The sequence below is a fragment of the Ricinus communis genome, chromosome 8 (assembly GCF_019578655.1).
Source record: "Ricinus communis isolate WT05 ecotype wild-type chromosome 8, ASM1957865v1, whole genome shotgun sequence".
NCBI classification, from domain to species: Eukaryota; Viridiplantae; Streptophyta; class Magnoliopsida; order Malpighiales; family Euphorbiaceae; genus Ricinus; species Ricinus communis.
Genome location: NC_063263.1, coordinates 8,219,744 through 8,240,104, shown reverse-complemented (window position 1 = coordinate 8,240,104; position 20,361 = coordinate 8,219,744). Strand labels below are relative to the sequence as shown.

At 29.6% G+C, this 20,361-nt stretch overlaps 2 protein-coding genes across 5 annotated transcripts; both read left to right on the top strand.

The window, feature by feature from the left end:
• The first annotated feature begins 200 nt into the window (after positions 1-200).
• On the top strand, positions 201-5,824 carry LOC8281593 (LRR receptor-like serine/threonine-protein kinase IOS1). Of its 2 annotated transcripts, none has more exons than XM_048377592.1 (13): positions 201-721; positions 800-1,349; positions 1,435-1,907; positions 2,125-2,266; positions 2,362-2,418; positions 2,509-2,580; positions 2,657-2,734; positions 3,787-3,953; positions 4,034-4,260; positions 4,367-4,493; positions 4,653-4,715; positions 4,822-5,011; positions 5,119-5,824. In XM_048377592.1, exons 1-13 carry the CDS (start codon positions 643-645, stop codon positions 5,528-5,530), a joined length of 2,637 nt encoding a protein of 878 aa, XP_048233549.1. In that variant the 5' UTR covers positions 201-642; the 3' UTR covers positions 5,531-5,824. The 2 variants fall into 2 exon arrangements, with proteins under 2 accessions (XP_048233549.1, XP_025012559.1); XM_025156791.2 differs by having other exon boundaries at positions 202-721; positions 2,347-2,418.
• A 7,544-nt stretch (positions 5,825-13,368) lies between these two features.
• On the top strand, positions 13,369-17,808 carry LOC8281592 (LRR receptor-like serine/threonine-protein kinase IOS1). 3 transcript variants are annotated; one of them, XM_048378291.1, is made up of 15 exons: positions 13,369-13,568; positions 13,657-13,734; positions 13,830-14,370; positions 14,463-14,938; positions 15,050-15,188; positions 15,265-15,336; positions 15,416-15,487; positions 15,585-15,665; positions 15,753-15,910; positions 16,043-16,275; positions 16,356-16,482; positions 16,579-16,641; positions 16,747-16,936; positions 17,055-17,164; positions 17,240-17,808. In XM_048378291.1, the coding sequence occupies exons 1-15, from the start codon at positions 13,409-13,411 to the stop codon at positions 17,443-17,445; spliced, it is 2,706 nt and encodes a 901-aa protein (XP_048234248.1). In that variant the 5' UTR covers positions 13,369-13,408; the 3' UTR covers positions 17,446-17,808. The 3 variants fall into 3 exon arrangements, with proteins under 3 accessions (XP_048234248.1, XP_048234247.1, XP_015572791.2); XM_048378290.1 differs by having other exon boundaries at positions 13,370-13,568; positions 16,052-16,275; positions 17,055-17,808; XM_015717305.3 differs by having other exon boundaries at positions 13,371-13,568; positions 17,055-17,808.
• The last annotated feature ends 2,553 nt before the right edge of the window (positions 17,809-20,361 follow it).

The following is a 20,361-nucleotide window of genomic DNA, read 5'->3' as shown; positions in this document are numbered from 1 at the left end:
TTTTGACTAGTCCAATTTCGAATCCGAACTGCGCTGTGGCCAGACGTACTTTTACCCAGCCACTAATCATACTTTACATAATTAGTAGAATGTATCTTTAATGAAAAGAATCCAACTACCATATGTAGCTTTCACTGGAATTGGCCCTATTTTCAAATGAATTATATCATCACCGGCTAGTTGACGAAGCTTGCTTGGAGCTCCAAGCACAATTGGCCAAGTCAACTGAAGTACCAACTCTACTATTACATCACTACATTGACACTATATTTTTGTATTACTTGATGAGCTTTTTCTTTGGCCGTATAGAGATGCAGGACTCAGTATTTTTTTTTTTTGGTTGAAATATTGATATTTGACTGTTTATTTTCTTTGATAATTTTAAGAACGCATTCATTCGTAAGAATAATATGATGAAATAACATTCTTAACAAGTAGATAATTCATGTTCAGATTAGAATGTTTCGTTCATGTCCGTATTAGATTATTGAAACAAATAAAATTAAATAGCTAGTAGATTAAAGAATTTCACCTGCAGGGTTGATCCACTTGCCAAATAGGTCAATAATCCTTAGTGTTGCAATATATATCAGGAGAAAATGCTTCTATACTATCCTCAATAAGAAGAGATTCCTGACAGGAATGAAGTTCTTACGGCAGCTAATTGCATTGCTTGGTATTTTAGGTCTTATATGCATGGTTCATGGCCAAGATCAATCAGGTATTTACAAGTCTCTATCTTTCTATTTCTGTTTGGCTAACCATGTAATTAACTGAAGAGGCTCTCTGTATATTCCAGGCTTCATTAGCCTTGATTGTGGATTGCCAGCAAATACTACCTACACCGATGAGACAACAAGCCTAAACTATAATTCAGATGCATCATTCATTGACACCGGCATAAGTAAGAGCTTAGCACCTGGATTTACTACAGATAACCTTAGGAGACAACTATGGTACATTAGAAGTTTTCCTGAGGGTGACAGAAATTGCTATAACTTAACACTTGCTAAAGACACTGAATATTTGATAAGAGCTACTTTTATGTATGGAAATTACGATGGCCTAAATCAGCTACCAGAATTTGATCTACACATAGGACCAAATAAATGGGTTAGTGTGAAAATACTCAATGCATCCACTTCTGTAACAGAAGAGATCATCATTGGCAGCCCTAAATCAAAATACATACATGTATGCCTCGTGACTAAGGATACAGGGACACCCTTTATATCAGCTTTGGAAACAAGGCCTTTGAAAAATGGCACATATGTAACAGAGTCGGGATCTCTGGGCTTGGCGCTCTTCACGCGGGAAGATGTTGGGTCATTAAACAATAGAATTGTCAGGTAAGCCTTTAGCTGCAATTGTTTTGATAAGCTTTTTAGTATTTTCTTTCAAGTTTAGTATTTTCATATCAAGTCAATTCCTCAGGTATCCAAATGATGTCTATGATCGTCGCTGGTTTCCCTATCATTTCAAGAGAGGGACAGATATAAGTACCACGCTGACGGTTGATTTGGATGATCATAATGATTTCCAGCCACCATCAATTGTCATGAGGAGTGCAGTCATATCAATAAACACCAGTAGTCCTCTGGAATTTTACATAAACAATGATACGACTTATAAATTATATGCATATATGCACTTTGCTGAAATTGTGAAGCTTGAAGCCAATCAGTCTCGTCAGTTCAACATTTCTCTAAATGGAAAGATATGGTATGGACCTGTTACTCCTACTTACCTGTATACAACCACTGTGTATAGCACATCAGCCATCACTGACGGAATGTATGAGTTTTCACTTTCTAAAGTGGAAGGATCAGCCCTGCCGCCTCTACTCAATGCAATTGAGTTGTATTACGTAGTTGACCTCCTACAACCGGAAACAAATCAAAGAGATGGTATGTTTAGTAGAAGGAGAAATATCTGCTATAACTTTTTAATGTCTGCCTGCAGCATTATTTCTTTCTGGTTATTCGAGAGATTGAGATTCAAACTCGTGAACCCATATCCTAGACCAGCATACCACTGAGCCCAATTAAGCTCATTGGTTCCTAAAGCATTATTTTCAATGCGTAATACTAATTGACAATGCTGGTATCTGTTTGAACATTATAGTTATTGGGATCATGAATATCAAGTCAACATATAGAATATCAAGAACAAACTGGCAAGGAGATCCATGTGCTCCTGAAGATTTTGTTTGGGAGGGTCTTAGTTGCAAGTATAATGTTACTTCTTCACCTGTAATCATATCATTGTAAGTTTATACCATAAAGAATTATAAGTTTCTTTTTCTATTTCATCTCCTTATCATCAGTACTAATGAAAATGAATTAGGAATTTGTCCTCAAGTGGATTGCATGGGGAGATAGCTCCTGACATAGCCAATCTGAAATCGCTTGAAATTTTGTAAGCATCCTCATCTCACAAGGAGCCATGAAGTTGCAACATATTTGATACAGAAAAGAAACTCAGTTCTGATTTTTACTATGATGCCAGGGACTTGTCAAACAACAATTTAACTGCACTTGTGCCTGATTTTCTATCTCAGTTGCAGTCCTTGAAATTCTTGTAAGTAACAAGTGACTGTAATAAATTCTCCAGGCTTTTCTTTTTCTAATTAATTTATTGGTATATGCTTTTACAGGAATTTGACAGGAAACAGGCTCAATGGTACAATTCCAGATGATCTCTTGAAAAGAGCGGATAGTGGTTTAACGCTAAGGTCTGGATTCCAAGTCCTATTTAAAAATTTTGAAGTGAAGAATACTAAAATAATTTAGAGCTTTGATCATAATTAATAATTTAATTAAATATCATTCTTGGATTAGTATTTATTATAATACTAACTGTGGAGAATTATTGGGATTGGAGGGATATAGGTCAGATGTATTAATTCATTTTAACCATCAATAGCTCAATTTGACTTATGACTAAATCAAACTCTGACCACATCTTATTACAGTTTTTAATAAAACAACATGCAATTATTCAATATTTTGTATTGTTGAACCTTATTAGAAAATATTTAATTAATTAGAAGGAAGAAAATTAGAACTTTGTTTATATAATTAACATTCCATTTGTTTGTGAAAAATAATTTTCTCTAAAAAATTTTCTAGGAAAATATAATATTTTCTAGCATTTGATTGCAACATTAAGAACCATTTGAAAAATATTTTTTAATATTTAACTGGAGTTTAGATTTATTATTTTTTGAAGTAATAGTATATACTATCACATCTCATATGTGTATTGGATTTAGTTTGTTGAGCCTATAAATGGTACTGAATAGGTAAAGCAAGAGAGAAGATTGTATTTAAAAGAATTTATAATTTTTTTTTTTTATTCATACGTCTTTGTAATTAATAAGTGTTGAAATTTAATAGACATATTTTTAAGTGTTGGAAAATATTTTTTCATTCTTAAAACAGAAAATTATTTTCCTATATTTTAAAATAATTTTTCTTGGACCAGTAAATTATATTTTTTGATTTATTTTTCGTCGGTCCAGATATTGAAAAATAAGAGAAAATAGAAGAATACTTCCCGCAAACATACGGAGCCTAAGTTGTTATTGAAGTTATGATGTATCAATCTACTATGATTTGGTAGATTTGTACATGGAAAGAAACATATATCAGTAGATTATGAATTCAAATACAATCGATTATTTTTGTCCTAAATCAAACATTGATTGCAACTTGCAATTCTATCCAAATCTTAATTACTATTATTATCATCCTTATTCATTTGATTTAACTTTATCAAATATAGTGTTGACGGAAATCCAGAGCTTTGTAAATCGGTTTCATGCAATAAGAAGAAGAAGAAGAAGAAGAATACAGACTTCATTGTTCCAGTTGTGGCTTCAGTTGCTGCACTACTTGTTATTATAGTTGTATTGACAACTATATGGTATCTTAAAAGAAGAAAGCAAAAAGGTACATATTTACACAAATATATATGTAAGGAAAGGGCTAAATAATTGTATATAAATAACTCTAGAGAACTCAAATTTCAGTGGCTGGTAGAACTGAAGCTGAAGCCAAGAAAACACATGAACCACTGGAATTGAACAAACGACAATTTACATACTCGGATGTCCTGAAAATTACGAACAATTTTGGGAGTGTTCTTGGTAGAGGAGGTTTCGGAACAGTTTACCATGGCTACTTGGATGATGTTGAAGTAGCAGTGAAGATGCTCTCTCCATCTTCTGTTCAAGGATACAAGGAGTTCCATGCAGAGGTATAATTATCTAAAATTAGAAACCCACACATCTCTTAATAAAAGAAACTTCAAACCATATTAATATTTTCTCTTCTCTGGATATAATGTTCATTTCCGATCACAGGTCAGACTTCTTCTGAGAGTTCATCACAAGAACTTAACTACCCTTGTTGGGTACTGCGATGAAGGCAATAACATGGGGCTCATTTATGAATATATGGCTAATGGAAACCTTAAACACCATCTCTCAGGTTGTTTTTTCTTTAGAGTAGGGACTTCGTATATCCTTTAAGTATAATTATTATATACCCCTTTGGGAAAAAATACATATTTATTAATGTGAAGTGAAAATGTCATTGCATGCCTCGAAGCAACCGCCGGATCACACCTTATATTTCTTATGAATGCAGGCGATCACCCGAGTATCTTAAGCTGGGAGGGGAGACTTCAAATAGCCCTTGAAGCGGCACAAGGTTAGCAGGCAGATGCATCATTCTGTATAACTTCCATTTTTTCTTTTCAGAAAAAAAGAAACCGGTTGTTTAATATATACATACATTAAATTTGATATATGTATAGGACTGGACTATCTGCACAATGGTTGCAAGCCGCCAATTGTACATAGAGATGTGAAGACTACTAACATATTATTGAACGATAGATTCCAAGCAAAGCTAGCTGATTTTGGACTTTCAAGAACTTTTCCAGTTGAAGATGGCTCTCATGTGTCAACAGTTGTTGCTGGCACTCCAGGATACCTTGATCCTGAGTAAGTTTTTCGCTGTTGTAAAAATGTTATGTAAATAGCATTCGTTTACTTATATCCAATATATACGTGAATTCCAACATTAATATCTTCACCACTTTTGGGTGTAGCTACTACGTAACAAACTGGTTAACTGAGAAAAGCGATGTTTATAGCTATGGAGTTGTTCTTTTAGAGATCATTACAAGCCGACCTGTGATTGCAAGAACCCGTGATAAAACCCATGTAAGCCAATGGGTTAAAGCCATGCTTGACAAGGGGGACATAAAGAACATCGTAGATCCAAGATTACGTGGAGATTTCGACAATAATTCTGTATGGAAAGTTACAGAGTTAGCAATGGCATGTTTATCGACAACTTCTGGTGAAAGGCCAAGTATGAGTCAAGTGGTGATGGAATTGAACGACTGTTTAACAACCGAGATGGCTCGAGCAAGGGAAGGCCGTAGCACACAATCCAGTAGTTCTGTTGAAGTTATCAGTCTGCATCTGCACACTGGAGTATCTCCCCTGGCAAGGTAGTCCCTGGAAACATCCTTCTATAGAGGTGGCCACATAAGTAAAAATAAACGGAACCATGGTGTTTTGTGTTTTGCTTGCTGGACCTTCCTTCCTATATTTTGAAGTTTATAGCCAAACATAAGATGTAAATATTTGTTGATTTTTGTAAAAAGTTTCTGTAAACTAAAATGATGCTGTATGTACAAGAGCACTAATACAATGATGATCACAAGTGATTAGTTGTTTGTAATTAAAAAATGAACTACTTAAACAAAACCAGAGAGCTTTGAAAAAATAAAAGGTCCTTGGAACTAATTGTTGAATTTAAATGATATCTTGAAAGGGGGCATGTTATCCCGAATAGGTTCACATTTACTTTTAACGAAAACATTTAAACTATTTTTAGTATTAATTATGGGGAGAATAAAATGGCTCGAATATCAATTTGCCCCCTCAACTTTGATCTCCATGGCAATTAGCTTTTTGGCTGAATTGCCCACTAACTTATCAAAATGTGCCTAATTAGTCCCAATATTAGAGGGCAAAAAGAAAACATGCCATATACTTTAAACTCGACTAAAAATATTATTATTTTTAGAGTTATCTTTAATTATTTTTTTTTGTTCTTTCCATCTATCTTAATCTCTTTTTTTTTTACCGTTCTCTCTACTCCTATATTCTTTATCCTCCTTAACATCTATCGATTTGGTATATAAATAGCGATATATACAAAGTCTAGACAAGAATTTTTCACAGTAATAATAATGCTTTTGTTAAACTTTTTTTTATTCAATTCTTTTTATCTATTTTTAATTTTTTTTTTTCCGATATTGCTTGGTTTTCATAAGGAGGAGAACATATGATTAATTCGTTCATTGATTCATTTTTTTTCTTTTCCTTTTTGTAAATACTCAGTTTCGTTCTTAGTGTTTTTTTGTGTTTTTTTTTTAACTTTATGAATCTGTGAAAGATTGAGTTACCAAAAAATTAGAGAATAAATTAAAAAAAGAAATTCTTCATTTTCTTTATTCAAATAAAATATCAAAAAAATTATTATTTTCATTTATGCAATTGTATGTATGTCACGCATATGATTTACTTAGACAGTTGGGTTATTGACCATTGTAAATAAATGCAGCAAAGAAGTTAATGTTTAGGTCAATTGCCTATTAAAAACAAGTTGAGATTATTCAAGCCAAAATAAATTACATGTCTTACTCAAACTTACACTAACTCTCCAAGCAATCAATTACTTTGAATTTTTGATTATTTGTTTTATACCATATCATATTGATTTATTGTACTTTTGCAGAAGGAATTATTTATTAATAACAATATTATTATTTATTATTTATTAGGGGGAATAATGGACATTCCATGGTCTCATTCTCACTGAAATGGCAGTTGAATGGGCCAAGGGAAAATAGCCTTTCATGTAGATCCAGTTATTTTTCATTTTAGGCCCAGTCAGTTAGTTTATGGATTCCGAATCATGTTTCTATGAATCCAAACGGTGTTGTTTATAGAAGTGATATATCATCTTCCACGTGTCACTCAATATTATAGATTACCGTAGTTTTGACTTTCGGCTTAGATTTTACTTACTTTTCTTTATTTTGTTTAGACTTTTTAGTTTTTTTAATTTTTGGTAATTTTTTTCTTCTATTTTTATTTTAATTTTGTTAATTAAACTAAGTTAAAGGATTTTTTTAGATTAATTTAAACTATTTAAAGTTAACCAATTTAGACTAAATTAATTAATTTTTTGTTTTATTAAAATAATTAGATAATTAAAAAGTTAATAAATGTAAAATAAACTAAAAATAAATAGATTTAGAATAATTTTTTAGAAAAAAAGGATAACGGTGTATATTTGATTTTATTTATTTATTTAAATTTGATTAGGATACATGTTTGTTTTGCTTATGTAAATTAAACTAAGATTATATGTTCTTTTATTATTTATAATTATTTATTTATGTTAACATGTTTTATATGATTTTATATTTACCACTTGTAATTGTAATGTTCCGTTTATATATATCAAGTATTTAAATAGAAATTTACATAATGCATAATATAGTAGCTGTGTACAAAGTATGAACTTATATAGGTGTTTATAAATATCTATAATTTTATGTTTAAAATTAATTGGTTAATTATTAAGTACTTCTGGTTCCTGCAAAATTAGAATCGTCTTAGCATTTTCAAAAGAAAAAACTCGTTTAATATGAAATTTTGATTATATTTACTTTTTATATTGTGTTTAATTGAAGTAAATTTATTATATTTTATATAATTTATTTATAAAATTCAAAATTTATAAATTTAGGTGAAATGTAAATTTATTTATAATTAAGATGTATAAAATTAATTATTACAAAATTAAAGTATTTAATATTTTAAAGATGGTTTAATAATATAATACAGATTGGATTTAAAGAATTTAATTAAGTCAAAAGCCACATAAAATGTTAAGTTATAATTAACATATAATATGCTATTTAAACTATTATTAGTTTTTTAATTTTTTTCTGACTGAGCCACTTTTATATTCTTAATATATTTTTAAATTATCACCAATAAATCTATTCTTTATTTATTTGACTTGGCGTCCTTAATATATCCTCATATTGTATTTATTTTTATTTTTTCATTTTTATGTATTTATGAATAAATTATTTTTGTCATGTGATTATTGTTTCTAAATTCTTTAATTCTATAATATAATTTTAAATATATGTTTAATGGTTAAATTTTAAGAATTAAAATTATTTGCTTAATTAAAGAGTTTTCAATGTTTATAGTTATCAAGTAGTTTGATTGAATTCAATACTTAAAACTCTCAGTATTATTAGTGTTTAAATTTCAATATTTATATTTCCAACACTTGATTTTTAGTTTTATTAAATGCCACTTAATTCAAAATAATATGTACAACTTTTAAATAAGTTTCACATTATATAATACTAAAATACTCTTTTCAACTTTAATATTGATGTAGAAATTCTTTATAAATAAAATAAATTCAACCAAATGTAATGCTAATATATTTTTCTTTAAAACACTTTTTATTTAATGTGAATACATAAATTTACCATAATATTTTAAATGGGCCGTAATGGGTGGAAAAGGGCAACTCATAAATTCAAAACTAAAAGAGACGAGATATTTAATGGGTAATAATTCTAATTTCTCATAAATGATAAAAGTATAAATTTAATTAAACTAGTCGATAGACTATTATTATTATTATTTTAATTATAAAATTAAATTTATAGATACAATTTAATTAATTTTAATATTTAATATTAATTTATAATAATTTTAAAAATAATAGTAAATTAACTATTTTTAAATATTTATTTATATTTGTTTGTATTAACTATTTTATTTATATTATTATATTAATAAAATATTTATTTATTAATATTATTTTTAAATTAACACTATCAATAAATTATTTTTAAAATATTTATTTATTAACTCTACTATTATATAAAGTAATATTATCAACATAATTGATATTACTATTTTTTAGAATTAGAAATTATCATATAATTAAGAATTAATTTATTAGTAATATAATATTTAAATATATCATTTTTTATTAAAATTGTTATCTAATTAAAAAACTACTTTGTTAGTTAATACAATATTAAGATATAATTAATATTGTTATCTTTTAGAATAATCATTATCTAATTAGAAAACTAATCATTATCTAATTAGAAAACTAATTTATTAGTAATATGTTAATTTTTAGGATTAGAATAAATGTTTAATTAGGAATGTAATTTATTAATTAAAAAATTAAAAAATTAATAAAAGAAATAAAAAAACTACACATAAGCTTGAATCCTATGTGTCAAAAGTGGTACATATGTCAAAATTAAAATCTTACGTGTCAAGAATTAAGCATACGTATCAAAAAAAAAATTTAAGTATCAGAAATTAAAATATATATAAACTAAAGAGAGCATATTTAATTAAAACTTTTAAAGACTTTTTTAAATAAATTATTTTTAAAGATTTCATGCATTTTTAATAATTTTTATGAAATTTATAAATTTATAATTATTTTTACAGAGTTCATAAATTTATCAATGACTTTCACGTAGAAACTTTTATAGACACTAATAGGTTTTCATTGATTTTTATAAATTATTATTTATTATTAATCATTATTTAAAAATAAAATTAATTATTTTACTTTTTACTTTTTTATATGTGTTTAGTTTAAGCATTATTCCATGTAATATTATTTGCAACTTCGTACATAAGTAACATACGTCATTTTATTGTTGTATCAAATCTATATTCATTTTTAAATTTCTATCTCATATTAACACTATTCTTTTGTCAAGATAATAATTTTTTTTATAAAAATTATCATATTATAATTTATCTCCAATTAAACCACTAAATTCATGTCATATGCGCCATATTTTATTTATTATGTCTATTTCATAAATACTTAAACTAACAACAATCATACTTACCAATTATTTAATAAATATCTAAACCAACAATAATCATACTTTTCATTACAAATAATTATTCAAATGTTTTTTCCAATAAAACTTAGAAGTTTATGGTAGAGTTATTTGCTCAAAGCAATCCTTCAAAAATCACTAGATTCTTCATTTGAAATTCATATTTCTTTATAAGGCCTCCTTTTAAAAATAAATTAATTTTTTTAATAAATTTTTATATTTATGAGTATAAAAAATATTATTAGTAAATAATTTTTAGCTTTTGAATTTTATCAAATCTCTTATTTTTTTAAGATGGAAAATATAGTGAGGACGAATGAAGATAATAATGCAGGAAATTTTAAGAAGAAGAAATATGAATTTTTTTTCTTTTAAAGAAATCTATTGAAATATTAAAGAGAAGTGAAAGAGAATTCTTGACAATTTATATTCATAAAAATGTATATACAATCATTAAAAAATATATAAAAGTCTATGTTTATAAAAGTTAATAACTTTTTTAAATACTAACTTACTTTTATACAGTTAACAAAAGTTGTGATTAAATATCTCTTAATTTTAATAAATATTTTATAAAATTTTAAAAACCATACGAATTATATAGAATCTTTTGAAGTTATTATTGGATGGACCCTAACTTCTAAATTCCATCAAAATCTTTAATTCTTTTGACTAAATAAACCCTATATTATTACGTTAGCTAAACCAAATTATATTCCACGACTATTTAAGTTGGGGCCGAAATCTATTTAAGACATATTTCTTGACCAACACTTAAAAAGATGGCATATTATCTTGAAGGAAACCATATTTCTTTAAATCGCACTTTGTTTAATTTTTCCAATCACAATTTTAGTACCAAGAAAAAATAAAGAATTAAATTTTTTTCATAAAGTTTTTAATATAATTCATATTTATAATCTTTAATATTTTATAGGTGGCTTTTAAAATATCTTTTGATGATATTTTATATTTTTATAGAGTATCATATTTCTCTTTTATACAACATTATATTTTAACTGTCATGCATATTCATATATAATTAGTTATAGGTTTATTAAATATAAATTATAAATCCATCAACAATACGACATAGGTTTATTAAGAATTCATGTTAAATAAAGTTATAGGCAATAAATTCATTAATTCTATTTATAGATTCATCAAGTGTAGAGTATAGATTCAACGTTTATGAACTATAAGCTCAATTAACATATAATTATATTTTTTAATTTATAAATTTTTCAACAATAATTTATGAATTTCAAATATATATGTAATGAACTCATAATTTATAATTTATAAAACTTTTATTTTTAACCTATAAAGCTATAGTACTATAAGCTCAATTAACATATGATTGTATTTTTTAATTTATACATTTCTCAACAATAATTTATGAATCTCAAATATACATGTAATGAACTCATAATTTATAATTTATAAATCTTTTATTTTTAACCTATAAAGCTATAGTTTTTTTTTTTAATGTATCTAGACTATAATATATAAACCTCAAGTATATGTAATAAACTTATAGTTTATAACTTATGAATTTGTTGCTTTGTAAAACAGGACCTTGTAGTTTTGTGATTACTATTTATAATTTTTACTGATGAATTTGTCATCGTCAATAATTGTCTTTTGTAATTTATAATCATCAATCAGAAATTATCAATTTTAATGTCTCTTTATTATCATTAAATTTTAAGAAATTAATGTATTATTATATAATGATAAAAATAATTAAAATTAAAATTTTAAAAAAAAGCTGCAATATAATTTAAAATAAAAATATACATTAAAATGTGACTTTATACTTTCATAGAAAAATTTAAGTCATTAATAAAGTTATATGTATATATAAAATTTTAATTTTGATATATTATCTTTTTATAAAAACACTAGTAAATTATTAAAAAAATAAGATTTGTACTGTAGTAAAAAATATAAGATAATTGAAAATATAAAATCAAAATAATAAATTATAATATAATAAAAATAATAAAAAAATAGTAAAATTAATAATGAAAGCAGTCAAAAAAAGGACAAAAAGAAAAAAAGAAAGTTGGAGAAAAAAGAAATAAGAAAAACGGTATCTATATATTTTTATATGTTTTTATTTTGTGTGCCCAGAATGCAACAATTCTGAAAAGATCATTTTACACAAGCAATTTTCTAACCATATGACGCTGGCTTCTGTCCAAATTGCAAAGTTCACTAAATAATTCATGTTAATCTCTTTCCAGCATAAGTGTTATTATTGTTAGGGGTAATTACTTTTTACCCCTAATTTTTATTTTAATATACAAATTATCTTTTAAATTGATTTGATTATATTAAATTCTTTTATATTTTTACGAAACCAATTACTAACTCCATACTTCTAAAGTCAATAATTAAATTAAAAAATAAAATTACAATTTGATTAAAAATAAACTTACAATTTGATCTTTAAGTTTCTTATTAAGTATTAAAATCATCTAAAATCAATCTTTTTATCAAATTTGAGTGAAGATTTTATTTTTAGTATAGTTTAATTTTAAAATCAAAATACAGAATACAAAAATTTCTAACGTAAATATGTATTATATTTTAATAATTCAAGTTAAATTACATGATAATTTAATTATAGTGCTCTAAATATAAATATTTAAATTTCTAGGATTAGATTGTGCTAAAAAGTAGAGCGAGTAAAAATAATAATTAATTTTGTTAAATACTAAAATTAACTCATTGTAAAATTATCACTCCTAAAATTAATATTTTCATTCTAATATGATAAGGATATTAATTTAAATTAATTTTAGATGAATTTTATATTTGTTAAAATTTCAAAAATTAAGTTATAATTTTATTTCTCAATTGAAATTTTTCACTACTTTGACTTTGGATGGAAATGGTTTGTAGTTAGATTTATAAAAATATAAGAGGGATTAATATAATAAATTGACACAGGGACAATTCGTATATTAAAATAAAATTCAGGTGGTAAATAGTGATTACTCTTTATTATTTATTTATTTATTTTTTATGTCATAGTAAGTCCTGTTTGTTTTAATTGAATCGTCAAGAAGTGAGGCTAAGACAAAGACAATTGCAAACAAGGTTAACTTGTCTTGCTTGTTGAGTAGCAGCCGTGCATGGCAATGGCATGCATGGAATCAGAGGTTGGTAAGTCAACCTTTTCTTCTTTTGCTGTGAAGTCTACCCAATTTTGTAAAGTCCGAATCTAAACAAAAGTAATTGTTAGTTGCTTGGAGAAAAGCAATAAATCAATGGTTTTCCATTACTGCTTTTGGTTGATCAATGGTATTCCCAAAAATCTTCATAAATATTATTGGCATTTATTCTATACTCCAAATTTCTTAGCTATGACGCGTGGACTTTCTAGGAATGATATATGAATCTTTTTATAAGTCTGAACCTAGACAAAGCTGATCATTATTTTGTGTTTAAAGAAAATATTAAAATGATTATGGTCGGAAAGTTTTTGCTAATTTTTCTGTCAAAACTAGCTGCTGCAGGTAATCAACGGAAGCTTAACGCCAATAGCATTCCTGGTGAGTACGTTTAAATTAGTCCTAACATCAAACATGAATTGGTTATGCAAAATCTAAAGAGAAAATGCTGTTGCCTTTCTTCTTGTAGGGATGTTGAAATATTACCCATTTCCATTGCTTAGTATCATTGCTCTTTTAGCAGTTGTACAAGCTCAAGCACAATCGGGTATAAAGAAAACACGTCAATCTCTGAAGTTCAATATTATGATTTACTTAACAGTTTGATCTAATGTCTCCCTTTCTGTTAATCTGTCTCATCAGGATTCATCAGTATAGATTGTGGCATATCAGAAAATGCTACCTACACTGATTCGACAACGAGCATAGATTATGTTTCAGACGCTGCATTCATTGATACTGGAAAAAGTAAAAGCATAGCAGCTGAATACACTAGATATAATATAAACCAACAGCTACAGAATGTTAGAAGCTTTGCTGAAGGGGTAAGAAATTGCTACAAGATTGGATTGAAAAAGGGCGCTAAATATTTGATTAGAGCTGAATTCCTGTATGGAAATTATGATGGTCAAAACAAAGCACCAATATTCGATCTGTATCTAGGATCAAGCAAATGGGAAACAGTTGATACCATTAATTCAACCATGATTATTACTAAGGAAATCATTCATTTGATTAACACGAGCTACATAGATGTCTGCCTGGTCAACACCGGCTCCGGAACACCTTTCATGTCGAAATTAGAACTGAGACCTATCAGAATCTCTGCGTATAGTACCAGTCTCGGATCATTAGCACGATTTTCGCGGTCAGATGTTGGTTCAACAACAAATCGAACTCTTAGGTGAGCAATATCACTTCTGAAAATGTTTGTAATTACTATTAATAGCAAGTCATCAAGAAGCTTCTTGCTTAACTGTCAGCAAATTCCTTCAGGTATGCAGATGATGTTTATGACCGTATCTGGACTCCTAACCATTTCTTTAAATGGGCAGAGATAAGTACGTCAGAGACTATTGATGCACTAGCTCAAAATGATTATCGGCCTCCATCAATTGTCATGAGGACTGCAGGCATACCTGCAAATGACAATGAGCCTATGACAGTCTCTATAGACTTTGAAGACACCACTTTCAGATTCTTAGTATACATGCATTTCGCTGAAATTTTAAAGCTGGAAGCCAACGAGTCCAGGCAATTTAACATTTCTTTGAATGGGGAACATTGGTTTGGACCTCTACGTCCTGATTACTTGTACACAACCACTGTATTCAGTCCAACAGTGTTGAGTGGAGGACAGTATGAGTTTTCAATCTATAAAACTGAAAATTCAACTCTTCCGCCCCTTCTCAACGCCATCGAAATTTATTATATACTTGACCTCTCACAACCTCAATCAAACCAAGAAGATGGTACGTTCTTTCTTTCATTTGCACTTTCTGGCCAGTGTACTAGTCTAATAGTCCTATATATTAGCTGCCATATTTGCAACTGCTAATGTTTGTACACATATGAGTGATCAGTTGATGCGATTACGAATATCAAGTCATCATATGGAATAAAAAGGAACTGGCAAGGAGATCCATGCGCCCCTCAAGCCTACTTGTGGGAAGGTCTAAACTGCAGCTACAGTGGCAACGTCATGCCCAGAATCATATCCTTGTAAGTCGATTCCTTTTACTGAGGAAACTTTTGTTAATTAGAACACTCTCTGATAACAGTACTGAATATGAATTAGGAACTTATCATCAAGTGGATTGACCGGCGAAATACCTTCCTCCATATCCAGTCTTACATCTTTAGAATCTCTGTAAGTCTAAATAAAGCAGTCTGTTCTGAGTATCTCAATACCAAAGCAGTTCTTTTAGAAGTTTCTATTACAATCTCAGGGACCTATCAAACAATTATTTGACCGGATCGGTGCCTGATTTTCTTTCTCAGTTGCCATCCTTGAACGTCTTGTAAGTTATATAATTGGTACCAGAACTGGAAATACATACGTCTTTTGAAACAAGTAACGCCTCAGGAACTATGTAAATTATCTGAGTTCCTTTGCAGGATCTTGACAGGAAACAGACTCAGCGGTTCGGTTCCACCTTCGCTCGTTGAAAAATCAGAGCAGAATTTGCTGGTATTAAGGTGATTATTTGTAGCTGTAAATGTTTAGCTTGAATTTTAAGATAAACATTCCAAATCTTTCTTATAATAGTCTATTCTATTGCTTAGTGTTGGTGGAAACGCAAATCTATGTTTGAAAAGTTCATGCAAGAATGAAAAGAAAAACAACGTAGTTGTTCCAGTAGTGGCATCAATTGCTGGCGTGCTAATAATCATTTCTGCGTTGGCTGCCATATTATATACCCGTAAAAGAAGAAAACAACAAGGTATGACTCGTAATGTTGAACATTAGAATTTGAACCTGAAGACTTCAAGATTTTCTAAAACTAGAAGTGCAAATTTTCATTCAATTGCATGAGTTTCTTGATTCTGCTTACTAATTCAATTTGTTAATGAAGTACCACTAGCTGTAGAAGAAGATACCAAAACTAGCAATATATATGGTCCACTGGAATCAAAGGAACGACAGTTCACTTATTCTGAGATCCTGAATATTACCAACAACTTCGAGAGGGTTCTTGGTAAGGGAGGATTTGGAACAGTATACCACGGCTACTTAGATGACACTCAAGTAGCTGTAAAGATACTCTCTCCATTATCTGCCCAAGGATATAAGGAGTTTCATGCAGAGGTAATTCTATCTACTCATATTTCATGTAAAATTGATTTTAGCACATTTAGTGCCTACTGAAGAGACGTTTCTGATATCAGGTTAAACTTCTTTTGAGAGTTCACCACAGAAACTTAACAAGCCTTGTTGGGTTCTGTAATGAAGGCACCAAAATGGGGCTCATCTACGAGTACATGGCCAATGGAGATCTAGAACACCTATTGTCAGGTTACATTTCTGGCATTGCCATTTACCAAGCTAAGCATACTACGCGGTGTCTAACATTCAGAAAACCTGAGCCAGTATTTGCATATATAAATGCAGGTAGAAACAGACATGTATTGAAGTGGGAGAGGAGACTAGACATAGCTGTTGAAGCCGCAAAGGGTTTGCTATAAAAAAGAAAACTAGCTTGGATTTTTTAATCCACTTACCTGTTATACTTTTATGGCCAGAAGGGAACTAATATATGTGGAATAAATCCGAATGCAGGATTGGAATATCTGCACAATGGATGCAAGCCACCAATTGTACATAGAGATATAAAGACTGCAAACATCTTATTAAATGACCAATTCCAAGCCAGACTTGCTGATTTTGGGCTGTCCAAATCTTTCCCAGTTGAAGGCGGCACTCATGTATCAACAGTTGTTGCCGGCACCCCTGGCTACCTTGATCCTGAGTGAGTAGTTCATATCAAACTATTAAACTGTAATGCTTGTTTGATCAAGAAACATAGTCTCGAGAGAAATTGGAAAATGGAAACTAACATGGTCCGAGTTCCAACTTATGTCCTGCAGGTATTCTATGACAAACTGGCTAACAGAAAAAAGTGATGTGTACAGCTTCGGGGTTGTTCTCTTAAAGATAATCACAGGCAGGCCAGTGATTGCAGTAATAGATGAGAGAAGTATTCACATAAGCCACTGGGTTAGTTCTCTGGTCGCAAATGGTGATATTAAAACAGTTATTGATCCGTGCTTAGGTGGAGATTTCGACATTAACTCTGTGTGGAAAGCTGTAGAAGTAGCAATGGCTTGTACTTCTCCCACTTCTGCTGGCAGGCCAACTATGAATCAAGTAGTGAGAGAACTTATCGAGAGCTTAGCGGAAGAAACAGCTCGAGCAGAGGAAGGACATAAGACTAAGTCCATTGTAATGATGACTGAATCAACTCCACTAGCCAGGTAGTAGTGCACTAGAAGAAATGACAGGCCAATTGTGGGGATTGTCCCTTGGACTAGCTCGGAGTGGTACTTTAGTGAATATGCGCATGAAGTTGAGCCGGGCACTGCGTGACACATTTGTTTAAATCAAAATATCATTCTTTACTGATTATTTTACGGTTTTACCTCTAGTGTCAGGACCTTTTTTTTTTTTTGTGCTACTTGTTTGATCAAGGGTCATTCTTGTGCTAGCTTCAGCACCTTTTTAGAGGATGTTTAAAGCATATCTGACATTAGAGACTGGATCAAATATGAAGCAACCTGGTATGCGCTTGAATACTTTGAGATGGGTTTTAAGTTGAACTACAATTTCAGATGTTCCCTTTTAGCCTCTGTTATAATTCCTGTCCGTGGAAAATCTAACGGTGGCAGAACCAAAATATTTGGACAAACCTCAAGAATGTCTAAATGTAATATTAAAATATAAAGCAATGTAATATGTTAAATCTCAAAATTACATAATAATATGGTACTTTTGGAAGTAAAATTATGTATGCAGACCCAAATAACGACTTCGGGGGATATATTGATAGGCCATAGCTCAGTGGAAACCATTTAAATCCCATGTTTTGAGTCCTTGGCTAAAGCCGTCCAAGCACCGTATCACACTCTTTTTTTAATTATTTATTAAAAAGAATAAAAACAAAAGCAAGATGGTCCGGCAAACTAGCAAATGGAAGCTATATGAAAGAGAAACAAATTAGGAATTAGGCATAAGAAATAAGCCTAACCGAACTATAAAAATTTACAATATGCCCTTTAGTCAGCAAATCATCATCTAGAAAATACGCACAAAAGGAAGGATTAAGGGTCCACCATGTCCACAGGGCCTCTTGAGAAAGACAATTAGCCACCCTTTCCCCGCTCGGAAGATATGTGTCACCTTTACGCCCATTTTCCAGTCAATAAAAACAACTTAATTATAGATGTAAAAAGAAGACACCTATAACTCGATAACAACTTAATTTTTATCTCAATTCGTAACTTTTAGTTACAAATATTACAATTTTTAAAAGGTATACCAGACAATACATTTTTAGTTAGTATATATAGTTTTTATTGTTGGTAATTAGCTAGAAACATCCAAGTCAAAAAAAATATGTACGTTAATTAATTGTGATTTAGTCAAGACTTGGAGATCTCCTCGATATCTGTAAGAAAACAAGTTAGAGCTCCTCAGTGTGGTATCTGAAAAACTACTATAATGTTTAAGTTAGTATATGAGTGATGGCTTGGATAAAGTGTATATAAGGGTTGTAATTGCGTTACTTGACAACAGAGAAATTCTGAAATATTTATATTATTGTATTATGTTTACAGTCAGGCGTGAGGAATGGTCTCCGAAAATGGTGTAAAGGAGTATCGTGTCCTCCTGCACTTGTAATTAATTAAATTTAGCAGTATTATAATAAAAATAAAGAAAAATTCTAAATAAAATTGTGCTTTTTATGATTTTTTAATTTTTAAATATGTATTATCTTTTAAAATAAATAATAGTACCTGCTTTAAATTATTAATAATTTTCATCATAAGTGCCTACACTATTAGTAATTTCGGTCTTAAAATCTTAAATTTGTATTCAATTATTGTACAATCAATTTTGTTAAAAGCTAGCATAGAGATAAAATCTGTAATGTTATAGGATGGTTCAAAGCTATTCGAATTTATTCGAAATCATTGAAAATCAATTTTTTTTCCCTCCATTATTCACCATTTTCAATCAAAGTGGTGTTTGGCATAGCTGTTAAAAAACAACTGATAGTTTTTCAGTTTTCAATAGCTATGTTAAGTTGTTTGGTTAAATTTTTTGAAGAGCGATTGGTAGTTATTAAAATAATGAAATGCTCTAGTTCACAAAAGCTCCGAGTTAGAGCTTTTCACCAACAGCTCTTATATTTAAAATGAATAAACTAATTTACTATTTTATTATTTTTAATCTTAATTATTATTTTAATATTAATATTTAGTAATTTAATTTGAATTTTCTTACAAGTAAATGACAAATAAATAATTATTTATATCTCTTATAAATACTAATTTAAATTTTTAAAACATTATTTTTCTTTATAAAAGTAAAATAATATATAATATCATGTTTAATATCTTTACTTATTAATATAAAAACTATTTACTATATAAATAAAAATTTTAGTATACATTTTATGTTTAATATATAATTAACTGTCTTATTAAAATTATAATATTATATTATTATATATTATTGAAAATAAATTGTTAATTTGATGTCGATATTGATCAATAAACATATAAACAATAACAACTATAAATGATTTACTAAACACAATTGTAACACCCTTAGTTATAATAATAATTATATATATATATATAAAAAAAAAAAAAAAAAAAAAAAAAGGAAAACTTTTTTTCCCCTCCCCCTCCTCCTTTTCCTTCCTCCCTTCCTTCTCCCTCCCCCCGTCGACTGTCTTCTTCCCCGCGCCGCCTACGTGCCGCCCAGCTCGCCGCCGCCGTCGCCAGCGCCTTCCTCCCTTCCCGCCGCTCTGCAGCAGCTCTCCTTCCCCTTTCCTCCTTTCCGCCGACGTTAGCCGAAGGTAGGGAGTTGTCTTCGCCGTTCGGCCTCTTGCCGGCTTGTTTTCGGCGATCTGGCGCCGGAATCGGACTCCCCACCCCCGAAAACCCTTGAAGCAACCCTTCTCCGTCGGAAATCCTTGCCGGCAGCCTTGAAAGGTGTCGCGTGAGCAGCGACTTTCCGGCCCCGATCCGCCGCCTTCCGGCCACTTTCCGGCCAAAACTCTTGTCCTTCCGGACTCTCCGCAACTTGAGCTTCGCGTAGGCGCTTCCGGATTTGAATTCCGACACTGTTGGCGGGACCGGCTTCCGGACCCCAGTGTTTTCTGGACGC